The 19,755-nt window shown below is 38.7% G+C and overlaps 1 protein-coding gene across 1 annotated transcript in view; it reads right to left on the bottom strand.

Moving 5' to 3' along the window:
• Camta (Calmodulin-binding transcription activator) overlaps positions 1 to 19,755 on the bottom strand; it is a 1,827,966-nt gene that overhangs the window by 345,489 nt on the left and 1,462,722 nt on the right. Inside the window, exon 27 of the mRNA XM_080281035.1 lies at positions 3,908 to 4,089. Within this exon, the coding sequence (XP_080137161.1) occupies positions 3,908 to 4,089 (182 nt within the window). The remainder of the gene's footprint in view (positions 1 to 3,907; positions 4,090 to 19,755) is intronic.

Genomic DNA, 19,755 nt, shown 5'->3' with positions numbered 1-19,755 from the left:
TCTGGAATTGTCTCCCTCTGTCTGTATTCCTACAGCATATGGTTTCTCCAGTCTTTCAAATGCAGTATGTCCAGGCATCTCAAAATGAATGGATCTTAAATTTGGCTCTCTGTTATCTTTTGTTTTTTCTTGGAGGGAGCAACTTGCAGGCTCTTGGCTTTTGGCTCCTTTTTCCTTGCTTAAAAAAAAAAAATGAACAAAAAGGAACAGAGGGATTTAAATGAAGCATGTTGGCAACAGGTAATTTAAAAATCTGTGTTTTATTTCTGTAGACTTTACTATTAATCGACTTTTGGATTATTCACTGGCTTCTTCCCCCCACTATGTGGATAGTTAACTGAAGATTTACTGTGTACAAAGTCAGTCCCAAACATTTGCAAAGATTACGTTAGAAGACCCCTCACAAATCAGTGATGCATGTGAAAAGTAATATTATTCACAAAGATGGGTCTGACCATCTGACATTCCTCAGTCCTTTGGCACCTCTTACTGGTTACTCATCAGTCATTTCCTCATTTCATCAATCATTTTAACCTAACCGTAACCCCAGCTAGTTAACAACAAACGAACAAAGTAAGACTTGTTTAATGTACTGTTATTCATAAAAAGTGAGAGTGAGATGCACAGCTGGAAATAAGCGTTGCCGTCGAGATACCGGCATGCGAACTGTCACTGAACCCTGACCTTTTTAAAAATTACATCATAAATAAACAGTAAACTACGCATTCTGTGGGCAAATATGCACATACATGAACCATGGAGTGATTGTACCACACTAAACAAATCTGTAAACTGCAAACAAAGTCAGCTGAGTGCCTGCTAGCAAATGCAAGGCAGTGGTGAAACATTTGTATATTCATGTATTTCCACTTTAATCAAATGACTTAATGCATAATTTATGAATTCACCGATAAAGGTGCAGTTGTGGATGTTTTCCACTGATGTTCAGGGCCAACAGTTTACACTCAATCCTCGTAAATCGCATGTTTATAAATCATGGATTCGTAAATCACGGCTAAGTGGCTGTCAGACTGCCGGCACCCTTAAATCGCTGTTAAGTCACAAAAATCGTGGACCTAGGCACCGAAGTGGGCCTTTTCCGAGGAGAATCGTGAACCGCGGCATTCAAATTGAAAATCGAGACCCAACAACCAATCACTGCACGTCCCTGGTTGCATATGTGCATACTAATGCCGCCATGTTGTTGTTGTTCTTGTCCCGCCAGTCCGCACACTACAGACCATCGCCGTGGAATATGAGAACTAACTGCACTTTTTGTGCAACTTCCCCCCGCCTCCTACCTGCCATGGCTCCTCCCGACCCCCCAATGAAGCGCTCTAAGCAGTATGGCATCAAGAAGCTGCTGCAGTTGTTGTACAGTCAACATTTGGAGCTCATTCATCGTGTTCAGAGGGAAGAGAAGTTTTCAAAGTTGGTGAAAGAGTTTGGGAAGAACAAGTGCTGAGAGGTTCTAAGTTCTTCCCAACACAACCCCACTCCATTCACTTAGCAATTTCATCATAGGATTAAGGTGAGATCCCTTAACATTGCTTATTTCTATTAAATACATGCACTGAATATTCCTAAATTTGTATGTTAGTGTTTGATGGTGCCTAGATAGATGTAGGTAGGGTGCTGTGGGGGATGGTTGGCCAAAGTCCAGACCCAAATTCATTTTTCACATAAGAGCTATTATTTATAAACCACAGAATTTGTAAATTGCGGCGGTGGTCCAGACTCAAACTGCCACGATTTACGAGGATTGAGTGTATATATTGCATATACAGTAAAAGTCCTATTATTCGGCAGCTGATTGTTCGGTAGATCCGACATTTCGGCAGTTTTGAGAAATAGTCCAATTTACGAAAATCATTGATTGTTCGGCAGATGTCCGGAATCATCTCGGCAGTCTAGGAAGTGTTATCTGTGGCTTGTAGGCCTAATGTTTCATTACACTTCTGTATGTTCACTAATTTCTATATTTTTATTCAGATTCAGGTATAGTACTGTATTGATTAAAATATTGCACAGTATCATACACTACAGTAACCACCCCCACCAAATTAGCGAGGGTTACGTTCCAAGCCCCCACACTAATTCTTGAAATTCTTTCATTCTTGATGCCTTCCTGAAAATGACACCGGTAATTGAGTAGCCCATGAACCACTGACACTGTAATGCATTACCCATAAATAAATGCTGCTTGTTAAATCAGTTTCCCCGTTTTTAGCTGTACGGCTGTGACAGCTCTAGTATTTTTATTCCTCAGCTATGGTGGAAGGGACCGTCCTGTTTAACTGAACCTAACCTAACCGAGTTTAACTGTACCTTATAATTTAACCAAACCTAACCTAACCTAAAGTCAGAAAAATACTTAAAAATAAACTGGAGGAATATGAATTGCTAAGGTCTCTCTGATGAAAGTTAAACGTACATTTAGTGCTCATTCTTTTGTTTGTTTTTGTGCTTAACGTGAAAGAGAGAGCATTGATGCAAACAGTAATATATCCCATTAATCCTTTAATAACCTCCGGCACTGAACAACCTTTTACAGTACCAATGTCAGTGATGTTAAGTTAGTGTGAGCTATAAAGAAAACTGAACAATTATGGGGAGGGAACGAAGGTCAGTGGTATGTTTACATGACTACGCTACGATTCCAAGCAGTTAGGCGATCGGTTAATCTCAGATGTTTTCACCCATTTGGTAAATACACCGTAACTTTATCAATCTTTCCGTGACTCATAGCGAATCATAGCATGGGTTTAGGAAGCTAAATAACACATTGCTAGGTGAGCCAGACGATTATCTTCCCATCTGTAAGAAAAATAAATTGATTTCAGAAGAATGGAAGAACTTTACGTACTCAGAAAGGGATTTAATTTCTTCCATTTTCTTATAAGATGTGAAGATAATCGTCTGGCGCACCTAGAAATGTGTTATTTAGCTCCCTAAACCCATGCTATGATTCGCTATGATTGACCGGAGAATTGATAAAGTTACGGTGCATTCACCAAATTGGCGAAAACATCTGAGATTAACAGACCCCCTGACTGCTTGGAATCGTAGCATAGAGTCGTGTAAACATACCAGTGACCTTCGTTCCATTCCCATAATTGTTCACAGTTTTTCCATAGCTCACTAACTCAATATCGGTACTTTAAAGGGCTGTTCAATGTCGGAGGTTATTAAGGGGTTCATGGAATACATTACTGTTTCCATCAGTACTCTCCTTTCACATGTAAAAAAAAAAAAAAAACGAACAAAAGAGTGAGTGCTAAAAGTAATTTATGACTTTCATCAGAAAGACCTTACCAGTTCAGATCCCTTTATTTTATGCAATTTTCCAACTATTTTATTTTGTTTGGAAAAGGTACTGTATACAGTACTCACTCCAAACATATTTGTAATAATATAAGTATGTAGTGATGAGTTCACCAATACAAGTGATGTACTGAGCTGGTAGGTAATATTCCGTATCATTTCGGCCATCCAGGAACTGTTATTTGACTTGTAGGCCTACTGTGTCATTACCCTTGTATATGTTCACTAATATATATATATATTTCAGATTCAGATATAGTACTGTATTGATTGCAGTATTGTACAGTATACAGTACTCTCTCCAAACACAGTTGTAATACCGTACCATAAGTGGTGATAAGTGTTCACCAATATATTTAAGGTACTGAGTGGGTAGGTTTTTGATTATTCGGCAAATCTAATTTATCGGCATCATCCTGGTCCCATAGATGCCGAATAATGGGACTTGTACTGTATACAGTATGTTACAGACAGGTGGGTTTTACTGTAAATCCTGCCATTTGCAAGAGTTACAATGGAAAGATAACAATGGACAGGCTTAACACTATATGCATTCTCTCTTTCTCTCTCTCTCTCTCCTTACCTGATAATGTGAGGTTGGAGAAATCTCGGGAGAAATCACGGGTGGATGCATGGAAAAACTCTGAGAAGTCAGCAGTGGTGGGTGGAGGTGATGGGCTCTCTAATGTGAATGAAGCTGGCGATGGCAAACAGCTGGATGATGCTGGACTCATTGATGAGCTTGGTGTCCCAACATCAATATACCTAAAAAATGCAAAGCATAACAGGAGTAATAAAATCCTGAACACAATCCTGGAAGTACCAAAAAATATAGACTTCCATCACCCACATACTTAGGTTATAATAATGGTAGGCCCTAGGAAAATAGTGTCCCGGTGACAATAGCTCTTGTTGACCCATCCTCATGACCTCAGATGAAACGATCTGTTCATCAGAAAGAGGATATCAATCAATCATCATCAGTTTGTAGGCACTAGCTAGCATGAAACTCCTGGTGTCACAAGAAAGCTGTCCACCCAGTTACTGTTTAGTGGTATGTGGTGGTAACCACCATCCACTTGTAATACTGCCTACTTCTCCCAAAATTTAATTGAACTGAGTGACAATCCTAATGGTTTTCTGGAACACAGGAAACCATCTGCAATGCTGGGAGGTAACCATACAGCCAAATAATAGGGTAATTTAAAGCCTCCTGTGGAGCCTCTGTTAAGTGAGTGGAGAGAATCAAACCTCCACACTTTTCCCTGCTCCTTGTCCACCACAAAGGAACATTATTTCACTGCATGGGATGGCTCTGCAGAGGCAGTTACCTTCCTGTGGTTGATGGGTCTTCTTGGCCAGACAGACCAGGGATGCTCTGCTGCTACTACTGTTTAGTAATACCAAGCCCACTGATCATCACGCATCTACAGTCATCAATGACGAGGCACGAAGGTTGGTGAGAAGGACAGAGCATCTTGGGGGAAGTATGAGGACATTGCATTACTGGGGCCTTGCAAACAGAGTGCTTTATTCTAAAACCCACCAACAAACAAGTCCAACTGGAATGAAGTGCCCTGGTACAGTAGAATGTCAGTGTAAGATGACACTCATAATTTGTGCACATATCAGTTTTCAATTAATCCTTTCTACTTAATCCTAGTACTATACTATGAGCTTCTTTTTTTTTTCTTTTCATGCACTCAAAATTTTCCTATTATTAGATCACTTTGGTTAGCAGATTCCATATATGAGAGGTTATACTGTAGCTACAGATGTAACAGCTCATCTCCTTATATTCTTTTCACATTGAGGGGACAGCATTGATGGTTCAGCCACCAAAAGAAAAAAAAAAGGAAAAAAAAAAGAATAGGTACTGACAGCAACCACAATTTTTTGGTGCTGAAACCTATTATTACTATATTTAACAGAAAAATGGTGTTCCATATACAGTAGCAGATAAAAATACAGGTATTTCATTAAAATTATTTCAGCCTGAAAATGGGAAATCAGCAGTGCCTTATTTCATGAATCACACACACACACACACATACACACACACAAAGGAGGTGAAAAGAATAATCCAAAACAATCCAAAGTTAGTCAGAGATTCAGTAGAGATAAACAAATCAATAGTAATCACCGGATAAAGTTAAAAACAAGATCACAAGAGACAAAAAGGAGATGGCAAATGTAATGAGCTTACTGAAAGAAGTATCAGAGGAAATCTATAGTAAAGACATAGAGGAAAACAAAAGGTTAGGGAAATACGAGAAAAGCAAGACAAGACCTCTAAAGGTGACTTTCCAGAGTGTAAACACTGTCGAAGAGGTACTAAAAAATGCAAAGAATCTTAAGGAAAAAGAGTTCAAAAATGTATGGATAAAAAGATGCATAACACAAGAGGAACTGGAATTACTGAAAGAGAAAAGGGAGGAAACAAAAACAAAAAATGAGGGAATATCAGAAGAGGAGAAGAAGAAATTTTTTTACAAAGTAATAGGATTGCAGGTACGAAAGTGGTACACAAACAGGATGGAAGAAAAAGGAGGAAGGTAGTAGAACCATGTCATGACAAGTATATAAACAAGATGATAAAGTTGATGTACTCAAATGTGGATGGAATGGTATCTAAATTACTAGAGATGAATGATTATGTCAGAGAAAATGAACCACAAATAATAAGCCTAACTGAAACAAAATTAACACCAAGGACATCCAATGACATACTAAACTTAGAGGAATACAATATATGGAGAAGAGACAGAAATTTTAAAAAAGGAGGTGGAATTATAATATTAACTACGAAAAGTCTAAAAGTCAAGGAAATAAAACTAGATATACCATCACAAGTAGAACTGATTGCAATAGAGATCGACACATCTGAAGGTAAAGTAATTGTAGCCAATTTGTACATGCCACCCAGATCAAACACATGGGAAAGAGACGAATATGAGGACCTGGCAGAGAGTACAATTCAGAGTGTAAGATCATTGCTACATAAAATGGAAGAAAAATCGGAAAGAATTATACTAACTGGGGACTTCAATACAGATATAAATTGGAATACTCTAGATATAAATAGCCAAGAAAGCTGTTGGGACCAAAAGCTCCTGGATCTCGACCACGAGTTTTTCTTAACGCAACATGTGAGGGAAACCACCAGAAAAAGAGGACTTGATGTACCTTCAGTGCTAGATCTAATATTTACAAGGCAAGAAAATGATATTGACAGTTTAATATATCACCCTCCACTCGGCAAAAGCGATCATGCAGTACTAAATCATAACTTCAGGATAGCATAAGACATAGTAAACAGCAATGAAAGTTACAAAAAGAGCCTAAACTATAAAAAGGGAAATTATCAAGACCCAAAGAAGTATTTCTTAGAAGTTGATTGGGAAAATGAGCTTAGAGGACAAAATTTAAATTCTGTATATAAAAAATTTTGTGAATTTTATGAAATAGGAGTCCAGAAGTACATCCCACAGCACAAAGAAGCAGATAAGAAAATACAGAAATGGTTCAATACAGAATGTAAAAAATCAAAAGAAAGAAGAGATTGGTTGTGGAATAGATACAGAAGACACAATAGTGAAAGGGCGTATAATAATTACAAACAGGCAAGAAACGACTATACAAGAATAAGGAGAGAAGCCCAAAAATAGTTTGAGGAGGATATAATAAATAAATAAAAGTAGTGATCAACCAAAGCTGTTTTACAGCTATATCAGAAGCAAAACTAAAGTAAAAGATGTAATACAATCCATTACGGACGAGGGAATCACTTATACACAAGAGAAAGATATTTGTGAAGCACTAAATAAGAATTTCCAATTAGTTTTCACAAAAGAAAAAAATTTTGAGAGGGACTATGTGGAACATGAATGTCCACACATACTACCTGATATACAATTAGCAGAAAAAGTAATACAGGAGGAGTTAAGTAAATTAGCCAGAGGAAAAGCAAGTGGTCCTGATGAAATTTCATGTTGGGTGTTACGAGAATGTGCAAAGGAGTTATGTAAACCATTATTTTTAATTTTCAAGAAATCCTTGAGTCAAGGTAAACTACCTGATATTTGGAAAAAAGCAAATATTGTCCCTTTATTCAAGAAAGGAAATAGACAAAATCCACTCAACTACCGACCAGTATCACTGACCAGTGTTGTAAGCAAGGTATTAGAAAAACTTATAAGAAAAGCTTGGGTAAATCATCTAGAAGAATACAGTATGATAACAGAAAGACAGTTTGGTTTCAGAAAAGGAAAATCATGTGTTACTAATCTGTTGAGCTACTATGACAGAGTAACAAACACAATACAGGAAAGGGAAGGATGAGTGGACAGTATCTATTTAGATTTCAAGAAAGCTTTTGACACAGTACCACACCAAAGACTTTTATGGAAACTGTACCATCAAGGAGGAATTCGAGGCAAATTGTTTTGTTGGATGCAAGACTTTCTCATAAAAACAGAAATGAGGACAGTACTAAGAGGAAACTACTCATCATGGAGAGAAGTGACTAGTGGAGTACCACAGGGTTCAGTGCTGGCACCAATCATGTTTTTAGTGTATATAAATGATATAAACAGTAACACTGGAAATGAGAGCTATCTGAATATGTTTGCAGATGATGCAAAAATACAAAGGAGAATTACTAGCACAGAATCTTGTAAAGAGCTACAAGAAGAAATAAATAAACTTCATGAATGGAGTAGTACCTGGCATATGGAATTCAGTGTGGACAAGTGTCATGTAATCAAGTTTGGTAAAAGTGGAAAAAGACCTGATTGGGATTATAAGTTAGGAAATAAAACCCTATACACATCAGAAAGAGAGAAAGACCTAGGTGTGATTAGCAATAACAGACTATCTCCGGCTGACCACATCAGCAAGAAAGTACGGAACATGTATACACTGCTTGCAAATATGAGAATAGCTTTCACATACATAAATGAAGACATGCTAAGAAGGATAATAACATCATTCATTAGACCAACCCTGGAATATGCATCAGTAGTCTGGAGTCCTCATCTCAAAAAACACATAGACAAGATTGAAAAAGTTCAAAGGGCCGCTACAAGATGGATACCAAGCTTAAGGGACCTAAGCTACGAAGAAAGACTAAATAAACTGAATCTACCAACACTACAGGAGAGAAGGAAAAGAGGTGACGTGATAATGTTATATAAATGCATATCAGTAAAGGAGAAAATAGACATAAATGATTACTTAACATATGGAGAAGCATCAGCAACAGGACACTGCAAAAAATTGCATAAGAAGAGAGGTGATAAAGACGTAAGGAAATTCAGTTTCTCAAACAGAGCAATTGATCAATGGAATGCACTACAGAATGAAATAGTGTGTGCCAAAACAATTCACAAATTTAAGGATATGTACGATAAATATGGTTTAAGACACGGGACAGTACGAGCCTGACTCATTCCTGTAATGATACAATTAGGTAAGAACAATTAGGTAAGGTAAGAACACACACACACTCATGACCTCAGATGAGTCCTCATCTCAAAAAGCATATAGACAAGATTGAAAAAGTTCAAAGGGCCACTACAAGATGGATACCAAGCTTAAGGAACCTAAGCTGCGAAGAAAGACTAAATAAGCTGAATCTACCAACACTACAGGAGAGAAGGAAAAGAGGTGACATGATAATGCTATATAAGTGCTTATCAGGAGAGGAGAAAATAGACATAAATGATTACTTAACATATGGAGAAGCATCAGCAAGAGGACACTGCAAAAAACTGCATAAGAAGAGAGGTGATAAAGACGAAAGGAAATTCAGTTTCCCAAACAGAGCAATTGATCAATGGAATGCACTACCAAATGAAATAGTGTGTGCCAAAACAATTCACAAATTTAAGGATATGTATGATAAATATGGTTTAAGACACGGGACAGTACGAGCTTGACTCATTCCTGTAAAGATACAATTAGATAAGAACAATTAGGTAAGGTAAGAACACACACACACACATGCACATACTCTGTTCTTTTAGTATTGTAAAATGGATACATACTTTAGGAAAACAAATTTGGAAAAGAAAAGGGAAAAAGGTAAAAAGCAAAATGATGATTTCTACCAAGAACTGGTTGAAGTGGAGACTCACAATAGACTGGTTGAACGTGTAAACAAACTAGAAATGGCTTTCAAAAATGAAATTGATGAAATAAAGAAGCAGATGCACTTGCAAATGGAAGAAATAGAAAAACTAGGTAGGGAGGCCAATAAAAAAGACACAACCATCAGTGAACTAACAGTGGAATTGAGTACATTTAGGAAGAAAATGAGTGAAATGGCAAGTACAGTAGTCAATCACGAGAGTGTTATGAAAGAGTTCAAAAATGACACAGACAATTAGGCAAGTAAGCATTCTTATTGACCAGAGCAGTGATACTGAGGAGAAGATAACACAGGTGAATGAAGCTGTGCAAAACTACCAAAATGATGTGGAAACTACGTATGCTGAAATGGTGAAAGTAAAGAAAGACTTAGAAACAAGGGTGGAGGAAAAAAGCATTTAAAAGGAAGTGAAAAGAATAATCCAAAACAATCCAAAGTTAGTCAGAGATTCAGTAGATATAAACAAATCTATAGTAATCACTGGTATTGAAGAGGAAGAAGTAAAAAACAAGATCACAAGAGACAAAATGGAGATGGCAAATGTAATGAGCTTACTGAAAGAAGTATCAGAGGAAATCTGTAGTAAAGACATAAGAGGAACATAAAAGGTTAGGGAAATACGAGAAAAGCAAGACAAGACCCCTAAAGGTGACTTTCCAGAGTGTAATCACTGTGGAAGACATACTAAAAAATGCAAAGAATCTTATGGAAAAGGAGGAGTTCAAAAATGTATGCATAAAAAGATGCCTAACACAAGAGGAACTGGAATTACTGAAAGAGAAAAGGGAGGAAGCAAAAATAAAAAATGAGGGAAGATCAGAAGAGAAGAAAATTTTTTTTTACAAAGTAATAGGATTGCAGGTACGAAAGTGGTACACAAACAGGTTGGAATAAAAAGGAAGAAGGTAGTAGAACCATGTCATGACAAGTAAATAAACAAGATGATAAAGTTGATGTACTTAAATGTGGATGGAATGGTATCTAAATTAAGAGAGATGAATGATTATGTCAGAGAAAATGAACCACAAATAATATGCCTAACTGAAACAAAATTAACACCAAGGATATCCAATGACATACTAAACTTAGAGGAATACAATATATGGAGAAGAGACAGAAATTTAAAAAAAGGAGGAGGAATTATAATATTAACTAAGAAAAATCTAAAAGTCAATGAAATAGAACTAGATATACCATCACAAGTAGAACTGATTGCAGTTGAGATCAACACATCTGAAGGTAAAGTAATTGTAGCCAATTTGTACATGCCACCCAGTTCAAACACATGGGAAAGAGACGAATATGAGGACCTGGCAGAGAGTACAATTCAGAGTTTAAGATCATTACTACATAAAATGGAAGAGAAATCGGAAGGAATTATACTAACTGGGGATTTCAATACAAATATAAATTGGAATACTCTAGATATAAATAGCCAAAAAAGCTGTTGCGACCAAAAGCTCCTGGATCTCGTGCAAGAGTTTTTCCTAACACAACATGTGAGGGAAACCACCAGAAATAGAGGACTTGATGTACCTTCAGTGCTAGATCTAATATTTACTAGGGAAGAAAATGATATTGACAGTTTAATATATCACGCTCCACTCGGCAAAAGCGATCATGCAGTACTAAATTATAACTTAAGGATAGCATATGACATAGTAAACAGCAATGACAGTTACAAAAAGAGCCTAAACTATAAAAAGGGAAATTATCAAGACCCAAAGAAGTATTTCTCAGAAGTTGATTGGGAAAATGAGCTTAGAGGACATGATTTAAATTCTGTATATAAAAAATTCTGTGAATTTTATGAAATAGGAGTAGAGAAGTATATCCCACAGCACAAAGATGAAGATAAGAAAATACAGAAATGGTTCAATTCAGAATGTAAAAAATCAAAAGAAAGAAGAGATTGGTTGTGGAATAGATACAGAAGACACAATAGTGAAAGGGCGTATAATACAGTAATCCCTCTAATATCCGGACGCCCAATAACCGAACATCCCCACTAACCGAACCTTATCGTCCTGGGATCAAACATTCCCAAAATGGTCCGAAAATCCAAAAAAATTGGAAAAAAAATCGATTTTTTGCCGTCCGTAATTTGAACTTGCCGCGCGCGCCGCGTGAGAGCATTGTTTTGGTTCGTCATTCCTCCGACGTCCGATAGAGCGCCGCTGCATCCTCCCCACTTCCCGCCTGTCTCTCACCGCGACAAGACCTACGCTCTTCGTCATGGCTGCCCACGTGCTCGCTTTTGTGGTGGTGCCGTACTTGCTGCAAGGCCTCCTGCTGCTCTCTGCCCTACTCTTAGTGTGTGTGATGATGGCCCCGCCTCCTGAGAAAAGGAAGAGAGTGGTGTTGACTCTGGAGAAGAAACGGGAGATATTGGAGAAGGTTGATGCGGGTTGGTCTTCCTCTCGCATTCTCCGCGAGTTCAACCTGGCCCGGTCGACTTTGTTTGATATCAAGCGTTCCCGAGACAAGCTCATGCAGTACACGGCTGACTTCTCGTCGAGAAGCAAACGCAACGTGGAGAGGAAGGTTATGTTTACTCCCAAGTATGCAGAGATCGACCGCTCCATGTTGATTTGGTATCGACAGCAACGTGCAGCTGGTGTGATGGTACGTGGAACAGAGCTGAAGGCTGCTGCTGAGAAGTTTGCAAGGCTTCACGACGCCCTAGACTTCAAGGCATCCGAGGGTTGGCTCTTCGCGTTCAAGTTGCGACATGGCCTTACTAACCGTAAAGCACATGGCGAAGCATTGGACGCTAACGAGGATGGAGTGGACGAGTTTCGGCACAAGGTGAAAGGCTTGATCGACAGGGAGGGCCTCACTCTCGGTCAAGTCTATAACGCTGACGAAACTGGCCTATTCTATCGCTCGGTGCCAACGAACACTCTCGCCGATGAGACGGAGAAGCGTGTACCTGACCGCAAGCTTTCTAAGGAACGGATATCTGCTTTGTGTTGTGCCAATGCTAACGGCATGCACCGGCTTAAGCCCGTTATTGTTGGCCGTGCAAAGCAGCCTCGGTGCCTTCGTGGGGTGATGGATGTCCTTCCTGTCGTATGGTACCATTCTTTGAAAGCATGGTTCACAGCTGTGATTTTCAAAGACTGGTTTCACCATCACTTCGTCAAGGAGGTCATACATTACCAGACGAAGACACTGGGAATTCCTCGCGACCAGGTAAAGGCTCTCCTTCTCCTCGACAATGCACCTGCCCACCCGTGCGACAAGGACTTGGTTGCTGAGAATGGCCGTATTAGGTGCATGTTTCTGCCACCTAATACGACTGCTCTCATTCAACCAATGGACCAAGGAGTGATCGTGGCAACAAAGCGCCTGTACCGTCGGAAGTTCCTGGACGAGGTGATGGTGGTTCTCGAGGACGAGGACGAGCGCAGGGAAGGACGTGACACTCGAGGCAAGCGGACTTTGGAAAACCTTCGCCGCTACAACATCAAGTCTGCGCTGTACAACTGGGCTAGTGCATGGAAGGAAGTCCCTGTGAAAACTCTTGAAAATGGTTGGTCTCGTCTGCTTCTCGGAACAGATGTGGAGTACGATTTCCTAGGGTTTGACGTGGATGACTTCCATGCACGGCTACGTACGCACGGCGACGATGTTGATGTGGACGATGTTCGTGAGTGGTTGGACGACGACGAGGGCGATCCTGGGTATCAGACGTTGTCTGATATCGAGATCGCGTCTTCGGTTGCTGGTGTCAGTCCCGAACTTGAAGATTCCGACGACGAAGGCGATGATGATGCAGACTCCGCCCAGCAGGACACTACTCCAGCCATCCCCAAGCTGAGCGCACTCCGGGAACATCTAGAGTTCGTCCTAGACTACCTGGAACACCCGGACTGCGACAGGGAGATGGGGCCCTTGGGACTCGTGGAGGAAGTGCGTGCTTTCCGGCAGCGCATCATCAATCGCCAGAATCGTCGGTCCTTGCGTCAGTCAACGATTGACAGTTTTTCAGGCCCGTGACCCCCGCTGTGCCAAGCCCTGGTTCCACTCCGTTGCCTCCCCAAGACAGGCCCTCATGCTCCGAGCCACAGCCCAGCACATCAGCTACAGTGGAGTCACCGCTCGACGTGAGTTTGCGGCTGTCTTCAGAGTCTTCTGTAGTCGGTACGCCATCACCACTACCCACCGATGCACCCCTTGGACGCCTGCCAGTGATACTCTCGGGCTCTGACAGTGAATAAACAGCAAGAACTTCTCCACTAGACCACACGGGAATTTTGAGTGTTGTGCAGTGAAAAAAATGGTGTGTTGTGTTAAGGTTTTCAAGTTGGGAGAAAAGACTAAGTAGAAAAGAAATTTAACGTAACTAACCTTCTTTGTTTTGGCTTTGGAAACTTAAAAAAACTTGGGAAAAGTTAATGTGCAACACTTAAATTTAATGGAACATTATTTGGACTAAAGTGAACACTGTGAAAAGAACGGACTTCTGTGTGTTAGTGACTAAGTTCAGTGCAAGACTTCAGGAAGAGTGTAGTGCAAGTGCTTCAGGAAATCGTTCTTACTGTCAGAGTCCGAGAGGAGGCGGTTATTCATCGAGGTGGCCAGGGACTTGCTGTAAGTAGCCAAAATGTTTCATGTTGTACTATTTTCCATACTATATTTACCAGAATGTTTCATATTGTATTTTTTCCCATACTATACTTACCAGAAAGTGTCATACTGTACTTCTTTCCATACTAAACTTACCTCATGCATGTGCAGTAGGAATGTGTTTTTCAGAGTTCGGTTAGGTTCGGTTAGGTTAGGTTCGGTTAGAGTCCATAAGTACCAGAATGTTTATTAATGTATGAACATACTTCTAAACCCACATTTTATGTGTCTATTGCATTTATTTCAGTCATTTATGTGCCTTATTGGTGTGATTTGGGTGTTAAATAGGTGCTATGCATGTCAGGAGGGAGTTGTATAGGTGTTTCTCTGTGTTAGGGTCCGTAAGTACAAGTCCATAAGCTGGGGCCCAATATCCGGACAAAACCAATATCCGAACCTACCGATGGCTCTATTGATCCGGATATTGGAGTGATTACTGTAATTACAAAAAGGCAAGAAACGATTATACGAGAATTAAGGAGGGAAGCCAAAAAACAGTTTGAGGAGGATATAATAAATAAAAGTAGTGATCAACCAAAGCTGTTTTACAGCTATATCAGAAACAAAACCAAAGTAAAAGATATAATACAATCCATTACGGATGAGGGAATCACTTATACACAAGAGAAAGATATCTGTGAAGCACTAAATAAGAATTTCCAATTAGTTTTTACAGAAGAAAAAAATTTTGAGAGGGACTATGTGGAACATGCATGTCCACACATACTACCAGATATACAAATAGAAGAAAAAGTAATACAGGAGGAATTAAGTAAATTAGACAGAGGAAAAGCAAGTGGTCCTGATGAAATTTCATGTTGGATATTACGAGAATGCGCAAAGGAGTTAAGTAAACCATTATTTTTAATTTTCAAGAAATCCTTCAGTCAAGGTAAACTACCTGATATTTGGAAAAAAGCAAATATTGTCCCTTTATTCAAGAAAGGAAATAGACAAAATCCACTCAACTACCGACCAGTATCACTGACCAGTGTTGTAAGCAAGGTATTAGAAAAGCTTTTAAGAAAAGCTTGGGTAAATCATCTAGAAGAATACAGTATGATAACAGAAAGACAGTTTGGTTTCAGAAAAGGAAAATCATGTGTTACTAATCTGTTGAGCTACTATGACAGAGTAACAGACACAATACAGGAAAGGGAAGGATGGGTGGACAGTATCTATTCAGATTTCAAGAAAGCTTTTGACACAGTACCACACCAAAGACTTTTATGGAAACTGTACCATCAAGGAGGAATTCGAGGCAAATTGTTTTGTTGGATGCAAGACTTTCTCATAAAAAGAGAAATGAGAACAGTACTAAGAGGAAACTACTCATCATGGAAAGAAGTGACTAGTAGAGTACCACAGGGTTCAGTGCTGGCACCAATCATGTTTTTGGTGTATATAAATGATATAAACAGTAACACTGGAAATGATAGCTATCTGAATATGTTTGCAGATGATGCAAAAATACAAAGGAGAATTACTAACACAGACTCTTATAAAGAGCTACAAGAAGAATTAAATAAACTTCATGAATGGAGTAGTACATGGCAAATGGAATTCAATGTGGACAAGTGTCATGTAATCAAGTTTGGTAAAAGTGGAAAAAGACCTGATTGGGATTATAAGTTAGGAAATAAAACCCTATACACATCAGAAAGAGAGAAAGACCTAGGTGTGATTAGTAATAACAGACTATCTCCGGCTGACAACATCAGCGAGAAGGTACGGAACATGTATACACTGCTTGCAAATATGAGAATAGCATTCACATATATAAATGAAGACATGTTAAGAAGGATAATAATATCATTCATTAGACCAACCCTGGAATATGCATCAGTAGTCTGGAGTCCTCATCTCAAAAAGCACATAGACAAGATTGAAAAAGTTCAAAGGGCTGCTACAAGATGGATACCAAGCTTAAGGGACCTAAGCTATGAAGAAAGACTAAATAAACTGAATCTACCAACACTACAGGAGAGAAGGAAAAGAGGTGACATGATGATGCTATATAAGTGCATATCAGGGAAGGAGAAAATAGACATAAATGATTACTTAACATATGGAGAAGCATCAGCAAGAGGACACTGCAAAAAACTGCATAAGAAGAGAGGTGATAAAGACGTAAGGAAATTCAGTTTCCCAAACTGAGCAATTGATAAATGGAATGCACTAACGAATGAAATAGTGTGTGCCAAAACAATTCACAAATTTAAGGATATGTACGATAAATATGGTTTAAGACACGGGACAGTACGAGCTTGACTCATTCCTGTAAAGATACAATTAGGTAAGAACACACACACACACACACACACACACACACACACACACACACACACACTGGCGCCAACATCGAGCCTTGAGGGACTCAAGGCTCGGTGTTGGCGCCAGTAATGTTCCTGATTTACGTAAATGATATGGTAGATGGAGTGAACAGTTATGCAAGTCTGTTTGCTGATGATGGAAAGATCTTGAGGAAGGTAGAGAGTGAGGAGGATTGTAAAATGCTGCAGGAGGATATGGATAGGATACATGATTGGAGCCAGACGTGGGAAAAAAAATTTAATGTAAAGAAATGTAAAATATTGGAAATGGGTAAAAGTACCAGGAGGCCACAACTGAACTATTTGTTGGGGAATGAATTAATCACAAAAATGAGAGAGGAGATAGATTTGGTAGTGCTGGTACAAGATAGTTTGTCACCTGAAAAGCACATTAACAAGATAGTTAGAGAGACTTATAAACTCTTGACTAACATAAAAGTAGCATTTCATTATATGGATGAGATGATGAAAAAATTGATAGTGGCCATGATCCGCCCCAGGTTAGAATATGCAGCAGTAGTGTTGTCCCCACACAAAAAGAAAGATATAAACAAGATTGAGAGAATACAAAGAACAGCAACCAGGATGGTCCCCAGTCTGGCAGATCTGTCATACAGAGAGAGGCTGGAAAAGCTGGATTTGCCTTACTTAGAGGAAAGGAGAAAGAGGGGAGACATGATTGCAGTGTTCAGAACCATGGTGGGAGTAGATAAAACTGACTGAGAAGATCTGTTTGTATGGGATAAGAGAGCAATAAGAGGACACGGAATGAAATTGAAAAAGTCAAGCTGCTTGAAGGATATCAAGAAATATAGCTTTCCTTACAGAAGTATAGACTTGTGGAATAGCCTGGACAAAGAGATCGCCCAGTCTAAAAACTTAAACAAGTTTAAAGCTAAATTTGACTTACTGAGATACAGCGATGGGAACCCACGAGCATAGCATATTTTGTGTGTATCACAATTAGGTATATTGGATATATACATAAGTATTTGGAACGACTTAGACGAAAAGGTGGTGCAGGAGAAAAACATTCATGTGTCTAAGGTAGACTAGATAAATGTGGATATGGAGACAGGACAACAAGAGCATCACTGAATTCCTGTATACTACAAATAGGTAAATACACACACACACACCGAGGCACCGAGAGAGAGCAGATGTACGTCGACACCGCACTATACCTGGCCAACTTGGCCAGTGGCATTACCTAAATAAGTATCTTTATATGAATCAAGCTCTGTACAAGGTTAGACTAAATGGTGTTCTGATATAAAAAAAGAAGAAGTTATAAGTAAGACTTGGTCAAACAAAAAAGTAAACAAGCAGAGCATGAATGCGAAAAATCAGCTGATCGTTGTTTAGTCAACAATCTGCTCCAGGGAATGTAAGTACTATATGCACTTTTAGTACTGCAAAATTACCACATTTGTAAGGCAAATTTGGAAAAGAAAAGGGATAAAGGTAGAAAGTATGATGATGATTTCTACCAAGAACTGGTTGAAATGGAGACTCACAAAAAACTGGTTGAACGAGTACACAGGTTAGAAACGGCTTTTCAAAATGAGATTGATGAAATTTAGAAACAGATGCACTTGCAAAGGGAAGAAATAGAAAAATTAGGAAAGGATGTCAACAAGAAAGACACAACCATAGATGAGCTAACAGTTGAAATGGGTACACTTAGGAGGAAAATCAGTGAAATGGCAAGTATAGTAGTCAACCACGAGAGTATTATGGAAGAGTTCAAAAATGATATAGAGACAATTAGGCAAGTAAGCAGTCTGACAGATCAGAGCAGTGATATTGAGGAGATGATAACACAGGTGAATGAAGCTGTGCAAAGCTACAAAAATGATGTGGAAACCACGTATCCTGGAATGGTGAAAGTAAAGAAAGACTCGGAAACAAGGGTGGAAGAAAAAAGCATTAAAAAGGAAGTGAAAAGAATAATCCAAAACAATCCTAAGTTAGTCAGAGATTCAGTAGATATTAATAAATCTATAGTAATCACTGGTATAGAAGAGGAAGAAGTAAAAAAAAAGATCTCAAGAGACAAAAAGGAGATGGCAAATGTAATGGGCATATTGGAAGAAGTATCAGAGGAAATCTGTAGTAAAGACATAGAGGAACACAAAAGGTTAGGGAAATATGAGAAAAGCAAGACAAGACCCCTAAAGGTAACCTTCCAGACTGTAAACACCGTGGAGGAGATACTAAAAAATGCAAAGAATCTTATGGAAAAAGAGGAGTTCAAAAATGTATGGATAAAAAGTTGCCTAACACAAGAGGAACTGGAATTACTGAAAAAGAAGAGGGAGGAAGCAAAAACAAAAAATGAGGGAAGATCAGAGGAGGAGAAGAATACATTTTTTTTACAAAGTAATTGGATTGCAGGTACGAAAGTGGTACATAAACAGGAGGGAAAAAAAAGGAGGAAGGTAGTAGACCCAAATTATGACAAGTATATAAAAAAGATGATTAAGCTGATGTACTCAAGTGTGGATGGAATGGTATCTAAATTATTAGAGATGAATGATTATGTCAGAGAAAATGAACCACATATAATATGCCTAACTGAAACAAAATTAACACCAAGGATATCCAATGACATCCCAAACTTAGATGAATATAATATATGGAAAAGAGACAGGAGCTTAAAAAAAGGAGGAGGAATTATAATATTAACTAAGAAAAATCTAAAACGCAAAGAAATAGAATGAGATATACCCTTACAAGTAGAACTGATTGCAGTAGAGATAAATACATCTGAAGGGAAAGTAATTGTAGCCAATTTGTACATGCCACCCAGATCAAACACATGGGAAAGAGACGAATATGAGGACCTGGCGGAGACTACAATTCAGAGTTTAAGATCATTACTACATAAAATGGAAGAGAAATCAAAAAGAATTATACTAACTGGAGATTTTAATACAAATATCAATTGGAATACTCTAGATATAATAAGCCAAGAAAGCTGCTGGGACCAAAAGCTCCTGGATCTTGTGCAAGAGTTTTTCCTAACACAACATGTAAGGGAAAGCACCAGAAAAAGAGGACTCGATGTGCCCTCAATGCTAGATCTCATATTTACTAGGCAAGAAAACGATACTGACAGTTTAATATATCAACCTCCATTCGGCAAAAGCGACCATGTAGTACTAAATTGCAATTTCAGGATTGCATATGACATAGATAACAACAATGAAAGTTACAAAAAGAGCCTAAACTATAAAAAGGGAAAGTATCATGATCTAAAGAAGTACTTCTTAGAAATTGCTTGGGAAAAGGAGCTTAGAGGACAAGATTTAA

Source organism: Coenobita brevimanus, chromosome 87 (genome assembly GCF_032717465.1).
Source record: "Coenobita brevimanus isolate Jiangsu-jjx chromosome 87, ASM3271746v2, whole genome shotgun sequence".
In the NCBI taxonomy this organism is placed as follows: Eukaryota; Metazoa; Arthropoda; class Malacostraca; order Decapoda; family Coenobitidae; genus Coenobita; species Coenobita brevimanus.
This window is presented reverse-complemented; position numbering and strand designations above follow the sequence as displayed.